At 49.1% G+C, this 20,451-nt stretch overlaps 1 protein-coding gene across 3 annotated transcripts; it reads right to left on the bottom strand.

The window, feature by feature from the left end:
* Positions 1-161: 161 nt before the first annotated feature.
* Positions 162-19,399, bottom strand: c2cd3 (C2 domain containing 3 centriole elongation regulator). 3 transcript variants are annotated; one of them, XM_084466633.1, is made up of 33 exons: positions 19,279-19,399; positions 17,989-18,258; positions 17,664-17,821; positions 16,861-17,018; positions 16,594-16,727; positions 16,362-16,494; positions 16,091-16,234; positions 15,710-15,857; positions 15,529-15,620; positions 15,195-15,392; positions 14,980-15,095; positions 14,784-14,902; positions 14,136-14,267; positions 13,386-13,907; positions 13,100-13,251; positions 12,751-12,994; positions 12,122-12,293; positions 11,494-11,677; positions 10,999-11,171; positions 10,654-10,786; positions 10,068-10,336; positions 9,759-9,839; positions 9,040-9,660; positions 8,587-8,928; positions 8,086-8,224; positions 7,736-7,800; positions 7,367-7,572; positions 6,394-6,524; positions 5,012-5,143; positions 4,707-4,912; positions 3,388-4,168; positions 3,101-3,218; positions 162-316 (listed from the first exon to the last, which is right to left on the bottom strand). In XM_084466633.1, the coding sequence occupies exons 1-33, from the start codon at positions 19,331-19,333 to the stop codon at positions 173-175; spliced, it is 6,672 nt and encodes a 2,223-aa protein (XP_084322759.1). In that variant the 5' UTR covers positions 19,334-19,399; the 3' UTR covers positions 162-172. The 3 variants fall into 3 exon arrangements, with proteins under 3 accessions (XP_084322759.1, XP_084322760.1, XP_084322761.1); XM_084466634.1 differs by having other exon boundaries at positions 3,101-3,212; XM_084466635.1 differs by having other exon boundaries at positions 5,012-5,134.
* Between the last annotated feature and the right edge of the window lie 1,052 nt (positions 19,400-20,451).

The raw sequence follows: 20,451 nt of genomic DNA, 5'->3' as shown, positions 1-20,451 counted from the left end.
TGAATCCAGGTTAAAAAGCAGTCAAAAAAGCTTTCCATTGTTCACATAAACAACCACACATTTATTTATAAAAGTACAAATATTACATTTAATGTACATGATTTCATATATATATATATATATATATATATATATATATATGTCTGTAAACTTTCCCGAAATAGCAAACAGGCTACTGGTCTTCACTAAAATGAGCGTTGAATATGCGGGCTATCCTTGCGGTCTCTTGTGCTTTCATGGCCGCCGCTGGGATGGTGGGCCTGGGTCGGGGGGCCCGTCTGGGGGCCCTCAGGCCTCGGGCTGCAGAGCCGGGACCCTAGGAACCATGAAGGGTTTCAATCAAAACATGGAAACAATTAAAGCTCTGGCCATTGAAACTTGACAAAATATAGTTTAGCTCAAGAATGTTAAGACAATTTTACTTCTAACACTTACTTTAGAAGCGTACTTCTAAAACCCCTGGGTGGCTGGCTTATGTACTTGCTTTGCGTTTGCACATGTTTTTGCTTTAAAACCCTGCAGAAATAAGTTAAGATAAGCACGCGTGTCCCCGGAGGCCCTGCAGCACCCTGAGTTCAGCCTCAGAACAACAAGGGTCTGGCTGGAACCGGCTCAGTCCCCGCCCACTCCTCACCAGCTCGCGGCTATATCTTCACACACCACCTTCTGAAATCGGAGCCTTTTGTGGCAGAGTGACGCAAGTGGTGCATTCCCGCCCCGTCAGTTGTCTGCAGCGGGGTTACCCAGGCGACGGGCAGCGGGGGCCGCTGCGAAACCAGGACGCACGTGTTGATCGCTCCCACGGCGTGGCCCGTCCTGTTCTGAAGGGGCCCGCTGGCAGGGTAGCTCTCGTGTAACCGTCTCTTTAAACAGACATCTGCATATGAATGAGGCCTCTGCAGGCGAAGGGACAAGACAAGACTCTGTAGTCCGTGCTGAATCACGTTACAGAGGGCTTGGGGTGAACCCGGGAAGACAGTCCGTGTTGCATTCAGACCATGTAAACAATGGCCGCTGCAAGGGAGAGGAAGTCGGCCCTCAGCCCCAAAACATGGGCCCCCTCACCTACAACACATGGGCCTTCAGCCCCAAACCATGGGCCCCCTCACCTACAACACATGGGCCTTCAGCCCCAAACCATGGGCCCTCACCTCCAACACATGGGCCCTCACTTCCAACACTTGGGCCCTCAGTTCCAACTAGGTCTGGGCGATATGTCTGAAAGACATATCACGATATAACATGATCATATTGATCGATATCGATTACTATTGATAATTCTAATGACCTAAAAAGACTAGGAATTACCATGCTGGATTTAAACACTTCTGTTTAACACTTAATATGACCTTCCACTGTTCTTCATTGATAAATAATCTAATGTCGATACAACAATTAAAAACACTCAAATATTGTAAATAAGTATGGAACCGTGTTTGCGTAACAAACCCAGCTGCTAAATTCGGTGGTCCAGTCTCTTATCGATATATATTGAACATGTTTTATATTGATATTGATCAAAAGTCTATCACAATACGAAAATGTATTGATTTATTGCCCAGGCCTAGTTCCAACACATGGGCCCTCAGCCCCAGACCATGGGCCCTCAGCCCCAGACCATGGGCCCTCAGCCCCAGACCATGGGCCCTCCGCCCCAGAGGCTAAAACCATCATCACCGTGATTGCTTGTGTAAAAACGGTCAGCTAGACAGCCTGCTCCGTGCCCACATCTCCGTTGGGCCGCCATTTCCCATGCAGGGAGAAGGCTTGAGCTGAAAAGTCTGGTCTGTATGATTACTCACTGCACCACAATGAGATATCTTTCCCCGTGCTAGGATGGGCCATCTCAACTGTTCACCAGACTAACCCCAGCTTCCTCGTCTGTTACTCAGCTGACATCACAACACAGACTATAAGTAAACCACACTGGGCTCAGCACAAACTCACAATGTTTTTTTAAATTTTGCTCAAAAAGAACCACACCAAAGCAGTTTAATGTTCAGTTGTCTGTGTTTGACATTCTAACGAGCTTAGTGTTACAACACAACTGTTTAAAGAAGAACAAATGACTCATCAGCAACCGAGGACAGGACCTGCTCTACTGATAAAGAGAAACAATAATCAACAAGTAATCATCGACTACTCCACTGAGGATCAAACACTAGTGACAGCTTGTTACACAGAACATGAGCCGTGGTGCTGACCGATGTAAAACATAAAGGGACCATAGGATAGGATAAAAGGCCACGCACCCCTCTCCTCATTGGTATTCCAGTGTAAACGGCACACAGCCCGTCAGCGCTGTCAGCTAGACAGAGTGAGAAAAGCATGAGTGACCCTTCGCAGTACCTGGCAGCGATGCTGGTTGTGTAATGGCCGTGTAGAATGTTAGCGCGGCTCAGCATGCAGGTTGAATTACAGAGTGGGGGACGAGGCGTCATCTTTCCTACGAGGGCACGGGGCCACCAGGCAGAGAGGGGGACCAGTAGGGTCAGAGGGGCTCGCGTTGAGCTGAGCTGACCTCACCGGGCAGCCAGGGGGACCAGTAGATTCAGAGGGTAGACTCGAATGGAGCCGACCTCACCCAGCGGGACGAGGCACTGGCCTTCATCACGGAATTTAGAATGGTGAGAAACCGAAAGATCTTTCGGTTCTTGGAGGTCACCGTTCGATTCAACATTCAAAATTCTAAATGATTGCAGATTGCAACTCCATTCTTGATCAAGTACATTAAGTACATTATAGGGGTTAATTTCAGGATCTAATGTGGTGTGAGCCAAGAAAGACGGCGTGGCAATTTATGGCATGAAAGCAACGTACCGTATGTATATAATTATTTTTTTTTATACAAACTGACTGCAAAAATGTAAACACACAAAGGCAGTGTATTTACATAGAAGATAGGATTCAGGATTCTTAGGCGAACCGGTTCTCCCCACGCCCCTAACGCCAACAAACCGACAAACTGCCCTGGACCCTGGAGACATCCCCACGTGTTTCTGAGGCTTTTCCGTTACATATCTGATAAGACTGACAATATTCTTATGAATACAAGTCCAGGCTCAGGTAGCGAGAAGGGGAGGTGTGGACGGGTACTCACCGGGTCAGACGGGGGCCTGGAGAAGGCCGGGGCCAGGCGGAGGGCCCTCATGGACGCCTCCAGGTGATTGGATGAGAGGAAGAAGTTAGGGATCTCACCAAGCCCAGCAGAGCTTAAACTGCAGCGTTAAGGAAAACATGGAGTTTCAACACCCCCCCACCCCCCCCAGGACCAATCAAGAAAACTGAACTTGAGAGTTTAGGCCGCCCATATAGACGCTGTATTAAATGAAAGACAGATACACCCTGCAGTGTTAAAACCATACACCGAAGACTGAGCAAGGATACGGCAGTGGTGGCTTGGCTTCCGTGTGTGGAGGGGTCAAAGGTTCACCGTCAGGCTCATCCTCTGACCCCTGACCTCCCTGGTTCATCACAGCCGGCTTTGCATCCTCTTCCTCGGCTGAAGCCTGCAGCGTCCTCCCCGCCTCCTCTCCCTCAGAGTCAGAGGCGTCACTCTGTGGTCCAGTAGAGTGGTCACACCCACATTGTCCGCCCTCCAGTACGGTCCCACTGTTGTCCTCACAGGTTCCCTGGCGGTCCGGCCCTTCCGCCCTTGGTCCCCACAGTCTCCTGACCACCTCACCTTGGGCCGGGTGTGGGAAAGCACGGTCACCGCCCTCCTCTGGATCCTCCAGGCTCTCCACTGAACTGAGGTCACAGCCCGAGAAGACGCTGGTCCATGGGCTGGTTCTGTCCGTCAATGACGTTACCTCGTTCAGAGGTCTGGGTTCCACCACCATCTCGTCGTAGTCCCCCTCACCATCATCAACATCATCATCCTCCTCTTCGTCTTCACGGCCGCCACCTGCGTCTTCCTCCTTTCGGCCACCTGTCCTGTAGTCCTCGTCGTCGTCGTCCTCCTCCTCCTCCTCAGACAGAACTGTGGCGTGCCCGTGAAGATCTTCCTCCTGGGGAGGTTCTGCAGCTCTCTGGAAGGGTTCATGGGGGGCTCTATCTGGGGAGGTTGCAGAGGGGCCCACCAGGGGGCGGTCCGCTGGGGCCGGAGGAGACGAGGCACGGCCCTGGGGCTCAGAGGTGATCGTTTCCAGCCGTGGTCCCTGCAAACCTAGAGAGGACGGAAGCGGTGTGGCGTTGAGATACGTTTCTGTTCATCTACTGTTTCTTTAACATCAGGTAGAGGAGAGCGAGGCCACTAAACTTAAACCCCAGGTTTAATACCAAACGTCCACAACGTCTATCTGTAGATCTACCCCTGACTTAATGTAGTCGCTGCATGTAATTTAAGGGTGAAAGCCTATGCAAAACGAATACATGCAAATGATATATCCCTGTATACTCCATCAATGTAGAGCACACTATACCTGCACAGCAAAACACACAAAAACCACACACACACACACACACACACACACACACACACACACACACACACACACACACACACACACACACACACACACACACACACACACACACACACACACACACACACACACACACACACACACACACACACCTTCACAGCGCCGGCTTTCTTGGTTCACTGGAGAAGGTCTAGACCGCTTTAGAATAATTTGCATACTCCCGAACAGCAACGATAAACAGACTTGTTTCCAGGAGGGAGACACCGAACATGACCTCACCAGAAAGGATGTGGTTCACCTCTCCCACTAGCTGGCTGGACTTGAGAAGCAGCTGATGGGTGCTGGTCTCTGGGTTCCTGGGAGCCTGCCCCTCCTCGTGGAGCTGGGAGGGGGGCCGGGTGTGCTCGCAGGCGGGTGGGAAGCCGGGGGTGGACAGCTTGTGGCTGAAGTACTTCTGCATGTCGTCCAGCTCGCTCAGGTTCTTCCTGTAAACAAGAACACAAAAAACGTGTTAATCCCACACTCGTGTGTCACAAAGCTTCACTGTTTCTCGACCGGTTCAGGCGGTGGATGAGGACGCGTACCGCAGCGCTGAGAAGAGGATGGAGCTGGAGGGATGGGCGTCGCCCGCCGCCTGCTCCTGCAGACTCTGGTGGAAGAGACGGACGTTGTCCATGTGCTCCCCGTGGCGGTCCGCCTCCCCGGGCCTGCGGGTGCTCATCAGGAGCAGGTCCATCATTAACACACAGCTCCATTCATAGTGCTTATAACAGGGTGAGGCTCGATGGAAGCATATCTGGAATGCGCCCGGCCACTCTTTCCTTATTCGAGAAAAGATGTTGGGAAACCAGTTCTGAATGAACTCATTTCCTCGAAGGAAAACAATATCGTGGAGGTGAGGTTTCAAATTAAAGTCACGGATAGAACAATGGAAAATAGTTTATAAAATGACAGGTAAATCATTTTGTATTTGTATTGTATTTGTATTTATTTATTTGCACCATAAAAAAAACGACAATTACAAAAAACAGAAATTAAAGAAGAATAGTAAGTGCAGGAGAGGTTAAAAAACCCTACATGGGCTTATAAGAAGCACCTCCCCAAGAAATATACACATTCAAAGGATAAATCAACAACAACAACAATAGGAGAAAGCAACAACAAATAACAACAAAAAAGGAAGCAATACAATTTAGATGCCTTATTCATGTTGTTGGCCTAAGAGAAATGTATAATTAGTTGAACCGGTTAACTAACCGTATTTAGTTCTAGAAAATAAATGCTTTGATGTTTGACGTCTTTGCTCAGCCACTGTATATGTATTTAACTGTTTGCTAGGAGGTGGTCCACGAGGTCGTTAAGATAATTGAATGGTTCACCCAAAGTCACAAAGTGTGAGGGGCGTGGTCGCGGAGTGTTTCCTTTGGTTATGGATATAGTATTCATCTTCAGAAGATCAATTCATTTGTGTGTGTAAGATAGAAGGTGCAGAAGATGAGTTACAAATGTATTTCTACAGTAGTCTACTACACAGGTTTGATGTTCAACCTTTACAGACACTTTGTCCAAGGAGGATGGTGGTCAGACAGGACGTTATTGCTTGTCTTCCCACCCGCTACGGGAGGAGTTTATTTGACCAGTGCTGGCTGACTTTTTGTTTGCTTTCAGCCAATGAGTGATACAACAATAGGAAGAAGATGCTATTGTTTTAGTTATCAGTCCTCTCCTCGATCTGAGAACAATGCTCAGCCCATCACATCATCATTTTATTGTGGTTCTGCTGGACAGGATGTTTCCAGTAAAGAAACATTTTATGTAACGTGAATCTACAGAACCGAAGCGACATGATTGGTCGACATAAATAAGTCAGATTTGTGAGACTACTTTGCCCTAGATCCCTAAACCAACCCCATCGTAGTTTCAAACGTGTTACAAGAAGATGAGAGTGTTTGTTTTTGTGGTTTACCTTTGGGAGAAGAACTGGTCCGTCCGCTCCGGGGAGGAGATCTTCTGCTCCGGGAAGCGGCTGAGGTGAGCGGGGAAGCTGCTGTATGTGGCCGAGGTCTGATAACCCAGAGGAAGGCCCTGGAACAAGGCCTGAGGGAAACATCACACAGTCACCGTCAGACCACTGACATAGACTTCTGGCCGTTTGTAAAACACAGCATTCCTATCAATTAACACATGTCCAAACAGATGCCCAATGTGAGCCCTTAACCAAATACACGTATGCAAGTTAGCTCAGGGTTAAATCAGGTCTCAGGACCTACAATATGCATGCTATACAATGTTGAAGGACTACTACTATATATTACAACGTCAACTACGTGGTAGAGAGAAGAGCATTTAAATTCAACTAGGCTGTCGGTGGTTGCTATGCAACACACTGTAGCGTCCTTCAGAGAGAAGGCTAGAGACGGTAGCTTGGTTCGCCGGCAATTTAGCCTACTATCGAGCAGTTCACTCACCGTGTGCCTATTGCTTTACAACATTTCCACCCTCTCCATCAATCAACATATTTTTAGGCTTCAGTGAACTATGCTATTGCTTTTATATATAAATAAACAACAGTTCAAGTTAGGTGCGGAGTGATACTGAACTCTGTAAACTGAACGGGCATCATAGCTGTGTATATACGCTCATTATACAACAGTTAGGAACCAATCAGATCGCTTGATTTAAGCCACCTGTTTTATAATTACATACAAAGCGCTTCTACTTCGCCCTGTAACGGTTGCACAAAATGTGCAAGTGTTAGTGTGGCTACAGTATTGTTATGGTAAGTTGACCCAGACAGTATGACAAGGCCTTCATCTATACTACAATAAGACCTCTACCACCCCCAACCCCCAGACAGGGTGGACTGCTCTGCCCTCACAGAGGAGTGCAGAGCTGAGCCCCCCCCAGCCCCCAGACAGGGTGGACTGCCCTGCCCTCACCGAGGAGTGGTTGGAGCCCTGGTCCACCAGCGGCTGGCGCTGCCCGCGGAGCCCCTGGACACCCTTCAGCGGCGAGACGGACACCTTGAGCTGACCCTGACACTGGCCACTGAAGTCGGTGATGTTGTACCAGCCGCACACTGCCTGGAAGCCCGACAGCAGGGGGGAAAGGTCCACCGAGGCGAAGCCGAGCACCCTCTCCATGTCTGCAGACCACAGAACGCACCACCACAATCATCATCATCATCACCACCATCATCATCACCACCACCACCATCATCATCATCATCAGCATCACCAGCTGAGGTGTGCCCGTGTATCACAGAGAACCAGAGTGAAGATGGCCCAGTCAAAGCCCCGTTAGCCTACCTCCTTTATGCCAGACTTTGAAGACCAGGGACTGCAGCGGATCCACCAGGAGCTGCTTCGATAGCCTGTCAGACCATTCACAACACAGTCACCAGATTGTCTTCTACAGTGCTAATTAGTCAGTTATTTAGCAGAGTGTTTTAGAACGCAACTTAATAGACTGCTCATTACTAAGCAGGTCACTAGGGGTTCTGCCCCTTGTTCAAGGACGCCTACAGCTGGGCTGCGGACATCGGGGATCAAACCCAGAAACGTCCGGCTGGGAGTTGAACACCCAGGTCGCTGCAGCCTCCTGCCCCCGATATCACTACCACTACTCAAACCACCGCCCCGCCATGCACCACCCATACCTGCACTCGTGGTGGTGCTCCCACACAGGGCCGCTGCTGTCGGTGACGAGGGGCGTGGTGACGGGCAGGGGGCCGTCGGCGGTGAGGTAGGACACACTGCAGGAGGGCAGGGACCCCCGGTGCTCTGCCTTGGGACAGCCTGGTGGGGGCGGGGGGGGCAACAGGGACAACCAGTCAACCCTGTTCAGTGGGATGCTGATCCACCCTCCACCTGGATGTTATACATACTTACATACCACGTCAACAGCAGGAATAAGAAAACATACTAGCCAATACTAGCCAAAACCTGAATCTCACGTTTTAAATTGGAGGCAGGATATAGGGAATCTTTAGCTCAAATTTAAGACCAAAGTTAAGACCAAAAGTAAGACAAAAAAGTTGGCACCACCAGGCTTAAGGCTGTTTTTAATCCATTGCTCCGTTCACAGGCATCAATGAGAGCCGGTTCCAACACGGGGAGTGGCTTAGTGAACGAGACACCCCCAGCAACTCAAGGTTCACCTTTTAGACTGAGGTGCATGGCGCGGTCCACTGTGATGGTGACGGGGAACCAGTCCTCTGTGGCGTCCACCCCAGTCTGCTGCTGGGCCGCCAGGTTATCGCCTGTGCAGTGATTGGTGCCCTCGCTGGACGGACCGTGTGATTGGCTGGTGGAGGAAGGCCCTGGGTACGCTTCCACTTCTTCCGCTTCCTGAAGGAGCTCCTCCTGGCTGTCGACGTCATCTGTGTCGTTGACGAGGGCGGGGGCCTCCCCGGGGAGAGAGCCCGTCGTCACGGCGATGTGCACCCTGAGCGCGGCCCCGCTCAGATCCGAGGCGGAGTGTCTGAACAGCGGGTAAACCCCTGTGGAACCAACCAAAGCACAAACATTTGACATTTCATCCTCAGGAGCACAACCATAACTAGACTCCTTAACTCCATAACAAGAGCCTCGTTTGCAAAATTGATCCACACCACTGAGGTTCTGGTTGTGCCCGGGGCCCGTGGCGAGAGGGGACAGATCCACGAAGGCGGACCCGACCAGCCGGTCCGTGTCGTGGGGCCTCCGGGTCTTGTGCTTCCCGAAGGCCACCCACAGCTGGAGCTCCAGCCTCTCCTCGCGGAGGTACCAGAGCAGAGGCCGGCAGCGCCTGAGCCTCACCGCCCTGCAGCCCTGGAAGGTGAGGGTGGCCAGGCCTCCCCGCTCCCCTCCCTCCTCCAGGGCGGGGTGTCTGAGCGGGGAGCAGAAGGCCTCCTGGTCGTACAGCTGGTACCGCAGGTAGCAGTAGGTGGAGCGCTCCAGGCGCTCCTGTCCCGCCAGGAGCAGACAGTGGACGGGGAGCCACACTCTGGGCGTGGAGACGCTCAGAGACAGGGTTCCCGTGCTCACGTCTTCATCATCGTCCTCTTCACCATCATCGTCGCCCCGGGGCCCGAGGTCCCAGCCCAGAGCCCGGGCGGCGGCCAGGACCCGGGCCCGGTCCGCGTGATGGGCGAAGCTGAGGGAGACCTCCAGCCCGCCCACCGGCCCCTGAGGGCCACTGGGGGAGGAGGAGGAGTGGCGAGGAGGCTGGACACCAAACCAACCGGTTATACCTGGCGAGGAGGAGAGGGAACCAGGAGTCAGGTTCACAGCAGGAAGGGCAGAGCACACATCCTGGCAACAGTAACAATAACCATCAGGGAAGACATACCTGTTTTTTTGAGGAGGAGATGACTCAGGGGAATTTTCACCATTCCCAACAGCCTGTCTTTAGATTTAGGTGTGGTCACCCCTAAGAAATCAAAACAGCAGATATATACACAATACACTTTTTTTTTTCTAACCCTTTTTAAAAAACACCATGAAGTATAAAGCTTCACAGATCACACAAATCTTCTTCAGTTCACTCATTAATTTGAATGTGCCGGGGTCATGATTCCTATAGTCAGCCTATGGGTGTGCTATGCTAACAGGTGGCGCCAAGCTAGGCGGCTAGCTACAACCAAGCGGTGCAGCTCACCTTTAGGGCCGTCCCTGTGCCAGAGGGTGAACTGGGCCGAGGCCTGCTCCAGCACCTCGGCCAGGCTACGGGTCTCCCCGGTGCTCCTCTGGAGGTCCAGGTCGCAGGGCACCTCGGCGTGGTGCTCATACTCTGGGCAGAAGGACCGGGCCACCACGCGCGTGCTGCGGCGCTCCCCGTCGGGCAGGAAGGAGAGCTGGGCCGTCACGTAGGTGTTGGGCCCCACGTCGGCGAAGTACCGGAACCTCTCGTCCTCCTCCGCCAGCGCCCTGTGTCGGTAGTGGCGGGTAGTGGGGTTAGCGGGCGTGGATGTAGGGGGGGGGGGATGGTTACACAACGTGGAGACTTGGTTCACTTTGAAGTTATGCTAGGGGGTAATGAACAACACATTTGTTAGCAGTAACATCTCCCTTTGGAATTAGATCAAAAATAAGATCTATTTCTTTTTTTACGGACCCATGAGCGGGAATTTCTCAAGCTACTCAACAGATCAGAGACATTACCACCTACAGAAAAAAGAAAATGGTGGAATCCGAAGAATGATTGGGATGCAGTACCACACGTGTACAGGTAGGGGGTGCTGTACCTTGCGGCAGCCTTGAGGCCGGATGCTCTGTGCACCTGAAGGTTCAGGGTGACCACGCGGGCCATCCCCGCTCCTACATGCCCTGCAGCCCTCACTGGCCTCTGTCTGTACTGGATGTACACATCCAGCAGACCTGCACCACCGCACACATGGAGAATCGTGTTAACATCGTCACCACTTTGATATGCATAGTGTTTCACTTTGCATATGCGCGTGTGTGTATACGTGTACCACACCTGTGTTTCAGCCAAGAATAAATAAATAAAAAATACAAAGCCCACATGTGGCGCCCTCTAGTGTGTAAGAGTGTGTATGGCGTTGTGTGTGAGCGGTGGGTGCGGGGACCTGAGGGCTGGGGCAGGTGGTCTGCAGGGCCGTGGCTCCTCCGGACCAGCGGCAGGGAGAAGAGCTGGGCCTCAGCCGGCTGCTGCCCCTGGAGGGTCACCATGGCACACAGCTTGGACAGGGGCAGCAGGCCCCTGGCCACCCGCTGCTCCCGCACGTTGGGGTAGTAGTATCTGCACAGAGGGACGGACGGAAGGAAGCAGGGCAGTCGGCACTCAGATTCAGAGAAAAGGTCCAATTTAAAGATTTTGGTAGTTTCATTGAATGGTCGGTGCAACACAACACTATTATACTAAAATCATTATTATAAAAATTAAATATTATATCATACACATTACATATTATTAGATGTGTATAAAGATATGTTCTTACATCTTTTTTTGGTTAATTTATTAATCTTTTATTCTTGATTTTCCTCTCTTTTTGATTCTCATGAGCGTCCTGAGCGTGCATATAAGTTCTAACAGCGGTAGGCCTCGGCTGAGTACTACTGACCGGCACCACACTTCAAACTGGACGCCCCCTCCGCTCGGCAGGCCCTGGCCGGAGAGTGCGCTGAGCAGCAGCCTCTGGACCGGCATCCCGGCGGGACACAGCAGCACGTGGCTCTCACTGTGGCCGAACAGGGGGTCAGGGACGCACAGCGAGGTGGGGGTCCGGAACTGCTTCAGGTCCACACCTGCAGGGGGGAGGAGCGGGACAGATAAAAACAACTAGTGAGACAGTTATAGAAGGGCTGTAGAAAGAATAAAACAGAAAAGACACATCAAGAAACATACATCCTTTTTATATTTTACAAATTGTGTTCTTATGGTTAATGCTTCTATTTTCTATTTTTGTATTTTGACTTCCAGAACTTGCGGTTTACTTTCTTTCTTTCTTTCTATTTTATATTTATTTGTCTTTGCTGTGTCTATTATTATTGTTACGCACCAAACCCCAACACAAATTCCTAGTACTTCAACTTCAACTTACGTTGAAGTTGTACGTTCAACTTACTTGGACGTAAAGTCAATTCTGATTCTGACCCTAGTTTAAAGTGCAGCGTAGCCTTAGGAATCACTCTAACGACATACATTCAGCATTAAAATACCATTGGACGGAGCTGCGAAAGGGGCCTTACTGCTCTCGATGAGCTGGGGGTCCAGGGGAGCAGCCGGCTCTCCTTCCTGGGAGGGGAAGCTGTACTGGATGTAGCAGTCGGCCTCCCCCCAGACAGTGGACTGCAGTGGGGTGAGACCCTGGACCCTCTCCACCCGCACAGCGAACAGATGCTCTATCATGGCCTCCTGCTCCTGCAACAGGAGGGCACGCTCAGATGAAACACACTGAGGCAAACACCATTTTAAAACGTACCCTCTATTGACATCAAAAGAGGGAGAGTCCACTCGGGTGTGGGATGGCTAAATTAAATCAGTTGATCAATCTAATCACACACACAAACACACGCACACCTGCTGGTAGCATAGGGGCCCTTTAAATGTGGTTGTGTTTTGGGAAATGTACTGCACCAGTTGTCGTTCATAAGGACAAAATCACTTGAAGGAAGAATTATTCTTCCTTCAAGCGATTTTGTCCTTATGAACTTTCTTTGTGTATTTTCTTTTGTTTGCTCTCTATTCTGAATAGAGAGCAAACAAAAGAAAATCTCTATTCTGAATAGAGAGCAAACAAAAGAAAATACACAAAGAAAGTAAGAAAAAGAAAAGTCCAAACAAAAGGAAGAGAAGTCAGAAAGTCAGGCCCACTGACCCTGGCTTGTGAGCGGGGCTGGTGGTCCAGCAGGTGTACAGGCCGGGGGACATGAGAGGCAGGGCCCGCCTCGTCGTCCCTCATGCGCTGCAGAGCCAGGATCTGCTCCGAGCCGCCCATGGCCAGCAGCACCCTCAGGCTCCCCTTGGTACCTCCAGCGAACACGTCGATGACGGGCATGGAGCCATCCACTCCCAACACGGGGTACTGCGCCTGGAGAAGCAGCTGGCATATCTTCGGGTCTCTGGAAACAAAATACAAATTAAAAACAGACAATCCTGCTGGGTCCATCGTACGTTAGGAGGACACCGTCGTCCCAGCTCGGTGATCCCCAGGGGTCTGCAGTCACCTGAAGGACATGTAGAACTGGTGCAGGGGGAGCTTGACCAGGCCCAGGACACGGTCTTGCCCCGTGGAGCCGGTCCTCTGCCACACCTCCACCACCATCACGTTGTTCTTCATCCTCTCCAGCAGCCTGGAGGTCAGGGCCACCGGAGTCACCTGAGAGAGGGACCAGTGAGGACTCAGATGTAGGACAGAGAAGCAGGAATGCTTGACAACCCTTTTGCAGGGGGTTTTGGGATTCTGAAAGAGGTGAAATCCGACAAGAAGCCAATCAAAACCATTCGGCTAACCTGAACAAAGTTGAACTCGGGACTCCGCTGTCCCCAGCTGAGCACGGAGCGGGCGGTCTGGTCCGACCCAAACAGCCTGCAGTTCAGGTAGAAGTTTGGAGACTGCAGGGGCCCACAGACAAACTCCTTCCCATCAGGGACCATGAGCAGGGCATGCAGTAGGATCTCCCCATCGTCCTCCTCCTGGTACTGCTCTCTTCCACGGGGGGGTTCCTGGGGACCTGGATGGTGATAGGTTCCCTGCGAGGCCCAATGGACTGCCTTAACTGGGGTCTCCGTTGCATGGCTGGTCGGGGACAGACCCCGGTCTGGGGGGGCTCGGGAGGGAGGTCTGGGACTGGGGTCTCGTCGGGGACTGGGGTCTCGTCGTGGACTGGGGTCCCGTCGTGGACTGGGGTCTCGTCGTGGACTGGGGTCTCGTCGTGGACTGGCCTGAGTATGTGACGGAGACCTGGGCGTCGTATTGGGTCCTCTTTCGGCAAAGCTGAAACCTTTGTTGTCTGCAGCGAGTTCCAGGGACACCTGTGAAGAAGAGAACAATCTGTGAAATCTGAGCTTCAAACTACCAATTTGCATAACATTAGCATCACATCAGCATTCAACTCCAGAGGGTTGTAATTGAAGTAATTGAAAGGTTAAGGTAAAAAAAGGCTAAAGTGCACATAAGTAGATGTCAATGATTCAGTGAAGCAGAGTTCAGTAAATACTGGGGACAACTAAATAAATCTGTTACTTCCACACTGAATGTACCTTGAGTGGGCCGATCTCCTGGGACTCCCCGGCCCCGTCTGCTCTCTGTACGGCCAGCACAACGGACTGGCTGAGCCCCTCCCTCTCCAACAGGCAGCGCAGTGGATAAACAGCCTTACCCACTGGTACCGGCTGCAACAGCAGAGCATACGGTCACTGCAGTTCTTCAAAGTGTTTGTGTTGTGTTTGAGGGAGGATAACGTTAACATTAGGGCTGAACGATTTACGGAAATAATCGAATTGCGATTATTTAAACCAATATTGCAATTGTGATTTAGTACGCGATTTTTCTTTTAAAGTTCATTATGTTCTGTATTATTCACTAAACACGCATAAATCATTTTATAGTATGATATGACCAACACAACATTGGAAGTAGTCAACATATAAACTGCTCTGTCCTTTAGGCCAGGCCTGTGTGGAGATGAATTGATGCATGAATTGACATCGTTATGTCAGTATTGAATTGTAAAAGAAAAAGCAATACGAATCTTACTGATCTCCAGTCAGTTTCAGTAGCAAATCCTAGCCTTTGCGATTTGCAAATCATGATCTATTACATTGCAATGTTGGTTTGAATTTGATTAATCGTTCAGCCGTAGTTTACATCCTCTGTTGTTGAAACATCCATCTTTGTAACAATCTTACCTTTTGCTGGCTTTTGTTCCGAGAGAAGAGGTTAAAAACAACGTCAGTTTCTCGGTACCGTTGGAGGTGTTCCCCGACGAGGGAGACGGGAAACACACGTCGCTGCTCAAACGTCACCTCTGAGGAACAGAACCAGTCAGCCCACCGTGCACATCACTTATCGGGACATGAAGACCCTGGATGTACTGCGACCTACCTCCACCGGAGACTTTAGCAGAGACCACTCGGGTCACCTCCCCTACCAGAGCGTTACCGCGGGTATGGCGACTGGAAACAGGGGCCACAGGGAACGTGTACTCCACACAGTACGAGCTGGAAAGAACCACCTGGATGTTGATACTCGACAAACCATCATAGTATCAATGGGCAGAATGTAAAGAAATTCAAGGACGCAAAACATGCGTTGGCTACCATCTCTTGGTCACTAGTGGCCTAGGGGGTCTCCCCTTTCCAGTGGTCCTCCTGGGGGAGGGAGAGGGGAGGCTGGTAGGGAGGGCAAGGGAGTGGAGAGTGACTCTGGCCAGATGGATCCGACTCAGTGCCTTCAGCTGGTCTGCTGCCACGCCAGCGAGGGTGTCCCCTTCTCCTGGGTCTGGGGGACGTTGGGCCCTGGGGGGGGGGGAAGAGAGCTATGAATGTGGTGCATTCTGCCGTGAGAACATACCAATCAATGACTATGGATAGCCGTTGCAGGCTTGTTCAATTAGAAATTATCTTATTTTGAACGGACAACACAAAAGCATACCTGGGTTGATTCTCTCTATGTCCTGTGGATGTCATTTCCTGACTTTGGCTTTGGGACAGCGCCTCCTTCACTTCACGTTGGCTGTCCGACATCTGTGGGTTACCAAGCAAAAAACCTATTTTCTCCATTCTGATACATATCGATATGACAGAAACATGTCATAGTCAAAGTGTTTACTTACAGGGGTCTTGTAGAAGAGATTCTCCAGTAAGCTCTGGTCATACTGGGGGTCATTGAGCTCGCTGTCCAGACACACACTGCTGTGCCCGGACAGGGGAGACTCAGGGGGGGAGACCATGCCATCCCAGACAGGTAGAGATGTGTTTAATCTGTTTCAAAAAAATATTTCATTATATGAATGACATTTTAAAAATTGTATTCTGTTTAAGACACTGTAGGCACACAATAAACATATGGGACAATACTGCCTCTGGTGGAAAGTTATTGCAACTGTTCCTGATTGGCAACTGTTGTTTTTGATTGGCTGAAATTTGTGCCAGATGAGGTCGCATGCCAATATGAACCAATCATAAACAGCGATTTGCCTAAGATGTGTGTTTACCGGCCAAGTAACAGATCCACAGCCCGGTTCTCGATGTCAGCCGGACAGCTGGGGCTGAGCTGGTCTGGGTGAGCCCGGTACTGGAGGCTGGAGTCATCATGGAGGAGGTTCTGGAGGAACCCACCATAGGATGGAGACAACAACCTAGACAAGCATTGGGCGTGATAGTCTTTAGTCCTCTGAGTAGACACTTTATTCCTGAACGACTTACAGTGAGTCTGAATGACTTTATGGGTGTTAAAGCGACGGATCAGGTGCTTCTTCAGCTTACTTGGAGGCCGGCAGGACGTTGTCCCTGGGGAGAGGCAGAGGCGTGTCTTTCAGAGCGGTGTCCACATCCAAGTCAGACTGGAGGGCTGACCTCACCATGGCGTTCCTAAGCTTGCTCCCACGCTCCAAGATAACTACAAATAATATTTTAAAAAATATCAACAACCATAATCTTAATGCTTGATCATTTATGGATAGGGTTTGTGAATCTGTTGTGACTCTGCAGCACCCACCTGAGAGAAGGTCAGTGGAGGGCTGTTCGCTGTGAGCTTGCAGTCCTCCAGCCAACGTTGGCACCTGGTTCTCAAACAAATCCCCCAATCCTTTGTCTAGCTGGGCTCTTGGGAAATACAAATGGTCTTTCCCTCTAAAAATACAGGAAAAAAGTGGCGTTTACTTAACTGGGATGGAAGTGGCATTTACTTAACTGGGATGGATAGTTACTGCCATCACGATAAAATCTGTAGAAACATGTGTTTAATTTAAAAAACGACAATGACCTTGGTGTGTTTGCACCGCTGATGGTGGGGGGAGGGGGCTGAGGGGGTTGTGGTGGTGGCAGCGTGCCTGGGCGAGGTACTTCGGTGCTCACATCTGGGGTGGGGAGGGAGCTGTTGCTGTCACAGGCCTCTGTCAGGGGCTCCAGGGAGAGGGCCACCTGAGGTAGAAACATTGGAATGCACCCGATGATGTAGGCTGAGGCTGCTAACCCAATCCGAACTACAACTGTCCTCCACACTGTATCAATAGTAGCATCTGTCTCACTGCATCTCACAAAAGATAGTCTACGCTGACTGATGTTTCAAATCCACAACTATTCAGAATTGATTGGATTTCTGCGCTTGAATGAAGCATTCAAATCACAATACACAGTTAAGTTTGGGGGAAATTCTTTTCTCTGCTTTTGACCCATCGGGGAGCCGGTGAACACCCGGAGCAGTGGGCAGCCGCAGTGCAGTGCCTGGGGAGAAAGTGGGGGTTTCAGGTGCCTTGCCAAGGGCACCTCATCCGTGGATGAGGATGTGGGAGAATGCTGCACAACTTCTGCCCCCGTCCATATTTTTGCCTACCGGTCAGGATTTGAACCGGCCACCGGTCCAACTCCTTAACCAGTAGGCTACGGATGCCCCAATACACATACAACATAAATCTTATTGCACATCCAAGGGAATCCATACTAAGACATTAAGGCTGTAGTAGTAGAATAACAGATTCATATGCTGATATGCCTTCAGTCAGTGGTATTTTATTTTAGTGGTGTTTTATCCTTATATTAACTAGGCCTGAGGCCTTGAAAACCCACCTGTATTTCCCCCAGTTTTTCAGATGTTGCGGAGACCAGGGTATAAAACCCGCTGATGGAATGTGACAGCGAGAGACGGGAGATGCCTGCCACCTGAGCACGGGCTATGGGCAGATGGTCCAGCTTCGTCAGAACCTCCAGCACCAAAGAGCCCATATCTTTGGATAAACGACAAAATCAGTACGTCCATACTCTAGCAATATTTTAAATATAGCACAATGGCTATGCCAATGGCTATTTGAAGCATGATGTATGATGATATCCAATCATAAGAAGTCTATAAAGTCAAATAATTCTTCTTGATGTGGTGCTTTAGGAGCCCTACCAGTGAGGTACGAGATGAACTGCTTCGGACCACAGCGGATGGGGAACCGGGTGGTGGTCTTGACGGTCTTCTGTGTAACCTGCGACCCATCCCGGGGCCAGAACTGGGTCCCATTGGAGGACTCCCCCCACCAGCGCAGGCGGACGAAGGTAGCCAGTGGAGGCTTGTGTATGGTCCATAGGAGCCTGGACACGGTCACCCGTAAGAAGCACCTGAGGTGGCCCTCCACCAGGGGGGGAAGGCTGGTCGCGGGGGACACATCACTGGGGACTGGAGCCAGAATGATGGTACAGGTTTACTACTATTGAATACCTAGTGTGTGTGTGTGTGTGTGTGTGTGTGTGTGTGTGTGTGTGTGTGTGTGTGTGTGTGTGACTGTAGTAGAATAGCGATCACAAACATAATACTATTCTAAATAGACAGATATTTAGCATCAAACGTTTGTCATAGCCTACTATGACTTAACGATCTGTCTTTTTTCCGGCTAAAAAACTTTTATTTAGGCTTCAACCAAACTGTTAGGGGGGTGATTGTTTGCATGAAAACAGTGTCTTCAAGGAATCACATAACCATTCAGCAAATTCTACTATGATATATATATAACACATTAGGCATATTATCTTATAACATATACAACTTATAGAACATATATATACTATAACCCATGATTATATTACATATAAAGCAATCACATTATCCTATAACACATATAACCCCTGGATGTATACGATGTAACCCTATCAAATGATCATATAACAAATACAACCAATAGAAGTATAAAATGTAACCCTATCAAATAATCCTGAAACAAATACAACCAACAGTGGTATAAGATGTAACCCTATCAACAGATCCTATAGCATAAACAGTTAACCTAGAAGTATAAGACCCTATCAAATCATCAATGTCCTGGATATCCCCCTATTCAACATAGTAAACTATTGCAGATGTAACGAAATGTTAATCGTGGATATCCAATATATATATATATATATATATATATATATATAAAACCCAGTTACGTTAAGTTAGTATGTGCCTCAAGTCTCTGAAACCGATGGGTAGCACAGTCAGAAAAGTTAAACACAAGGCTTACTCAAAACACACTCAAAGTGATCAACTAGAGTTATATCTGCAGGGTGAAGGTGATATATCTGCGGGATGAAGGGGACGTATCTGCGGGATGAAGCCTGTCAGTGACAGCAGGATCAGAGGTCTTGATCTCCACCTGTTAGCTTGTTAGCAACAACAGAAGCGTCACACACACATCATGATAGCGTCTTGCATTACCTTTCTTTTTGCTGCTCCCAGATTTGGCAGACCTCGGTTTTATGGTCTTCTTCATTGCCTAGCTTGAAGAAGACCACGACCACCAAAGCATTGTTTAAACATGTTATATTGAGCACCGTTTGCAGCATCCCACTTCACTAATCCGTTTAGTGGCGCTGAGTTTCACACAAAAGTCCTGCGCGCTCCTCCGAGCAACGTCTGTTTCGGTCCCGCCTCCGCTGCCGCTCGTATTACGCACAGACTTCTGGGAAATGGAGTTCTTCTAAAGCAGAACCTCTACTGATTATAAATATTAAGGCGCTTTAAATAAATATAAATAAAAAGTAAATGTTTATTGTGGATGTGGATATATTATAGTAGTGTTAGTAGTTATATTATAAGAAAATTAGTAATAGCATAAGATTCTTATTTTATACCTTGGTTTATCAATTAACATAGGCATGAGCTGTTGTGCAACAATGTTGGCCTACAGTGGAACTGAAAGTTATATTCACGCAGTGATGTCGATATGACAAACTTTTGTATACAGATTTCAGAAAGTTTTCTGTTCAGATATACTGTAGTTTTTTGAACTTCCAGCAGAGAGCAGCATTGGTTTCCACATATTTATTTCCAACCACCCTTTACCTACTATTTTTTACTCTTTTTTAAATTTGAATTTCCAAAATGCTATTTTCTAATACCATACAAGCATTTAAGCATTCAGCATTACGTCATGAAAATATGCTATACTATGTACATTATCTAACAAGGATCAATCTCAACTTTAACTTGTTCCCCACATTCTTCAAAAATGTACCCTGAACATTGATCTACTTAATTAAAATCACTTTAATCACTATCCATTTTTGAAGAGTAGGATTATATATTTGTGAGTTAACATTGACATAGGCTGTGTGTCACCATGGATGCGTCAAATTCCTCCAATGAAAAGCAACAGGCAGATGCCAAATATGCTGTGCTGATCATAGGCTACACTGATGCTGGTGCAGGGATTCTAGTGGTGCAAATAACACTGAGAATTCCTGGGGCAAACTCAAGCTTTAACATGGTTTGGAGCAGTTGGGGGGGGGAGGGGTTGGGATTTAGTGTTACAATAAAATGAATCACTTGAAGACATTGACCTTAAATGGTAACGATATCAAATATCAAAATATGATGTGAATGGATATG

This window comes from Micromesistius poutassou (assembly GCF_964030765.1).
Source record: "Micromesistius poutassou genome assembly, chromosome: 4".
NCBI classification, from domain to species: domain Eukaryota; kingdom Metazoa; phylum Chordata; class Actinopteri; order Gadiformes; family Gadidae; genus Micromesistius; species Micromesistius poutassou.
The sequence above is the reverse complement of the archived record's forward strand: the minus strand, read 5'-3'. Positions and strand labels throughout refer to the sequence as shown.

Coding starts and splice junctions, on each gene's coding strand:
- c2cd3 (XM_084466633.1), bottom strand. CDS start 19,333: ATGAAGAAGACCATAAAACCGAGGTCTGCCAAATCTGGGAGCAGCAAA. Junction 11,678..12,121: donor CCCCCAGCTCATCGAGAGCA/GTAAGGCCCCTT, acceptor TCCCCCCTGCAG/GTGTGGACCTGAAGCAGTTC. Junction 8,929..9,039: donor GCACAACCAGAACCTCAGTG/GTGTGGATCAAT, acceptor TTGGTTCCACAG/GGGTTTACCCGCTGTTCAGA.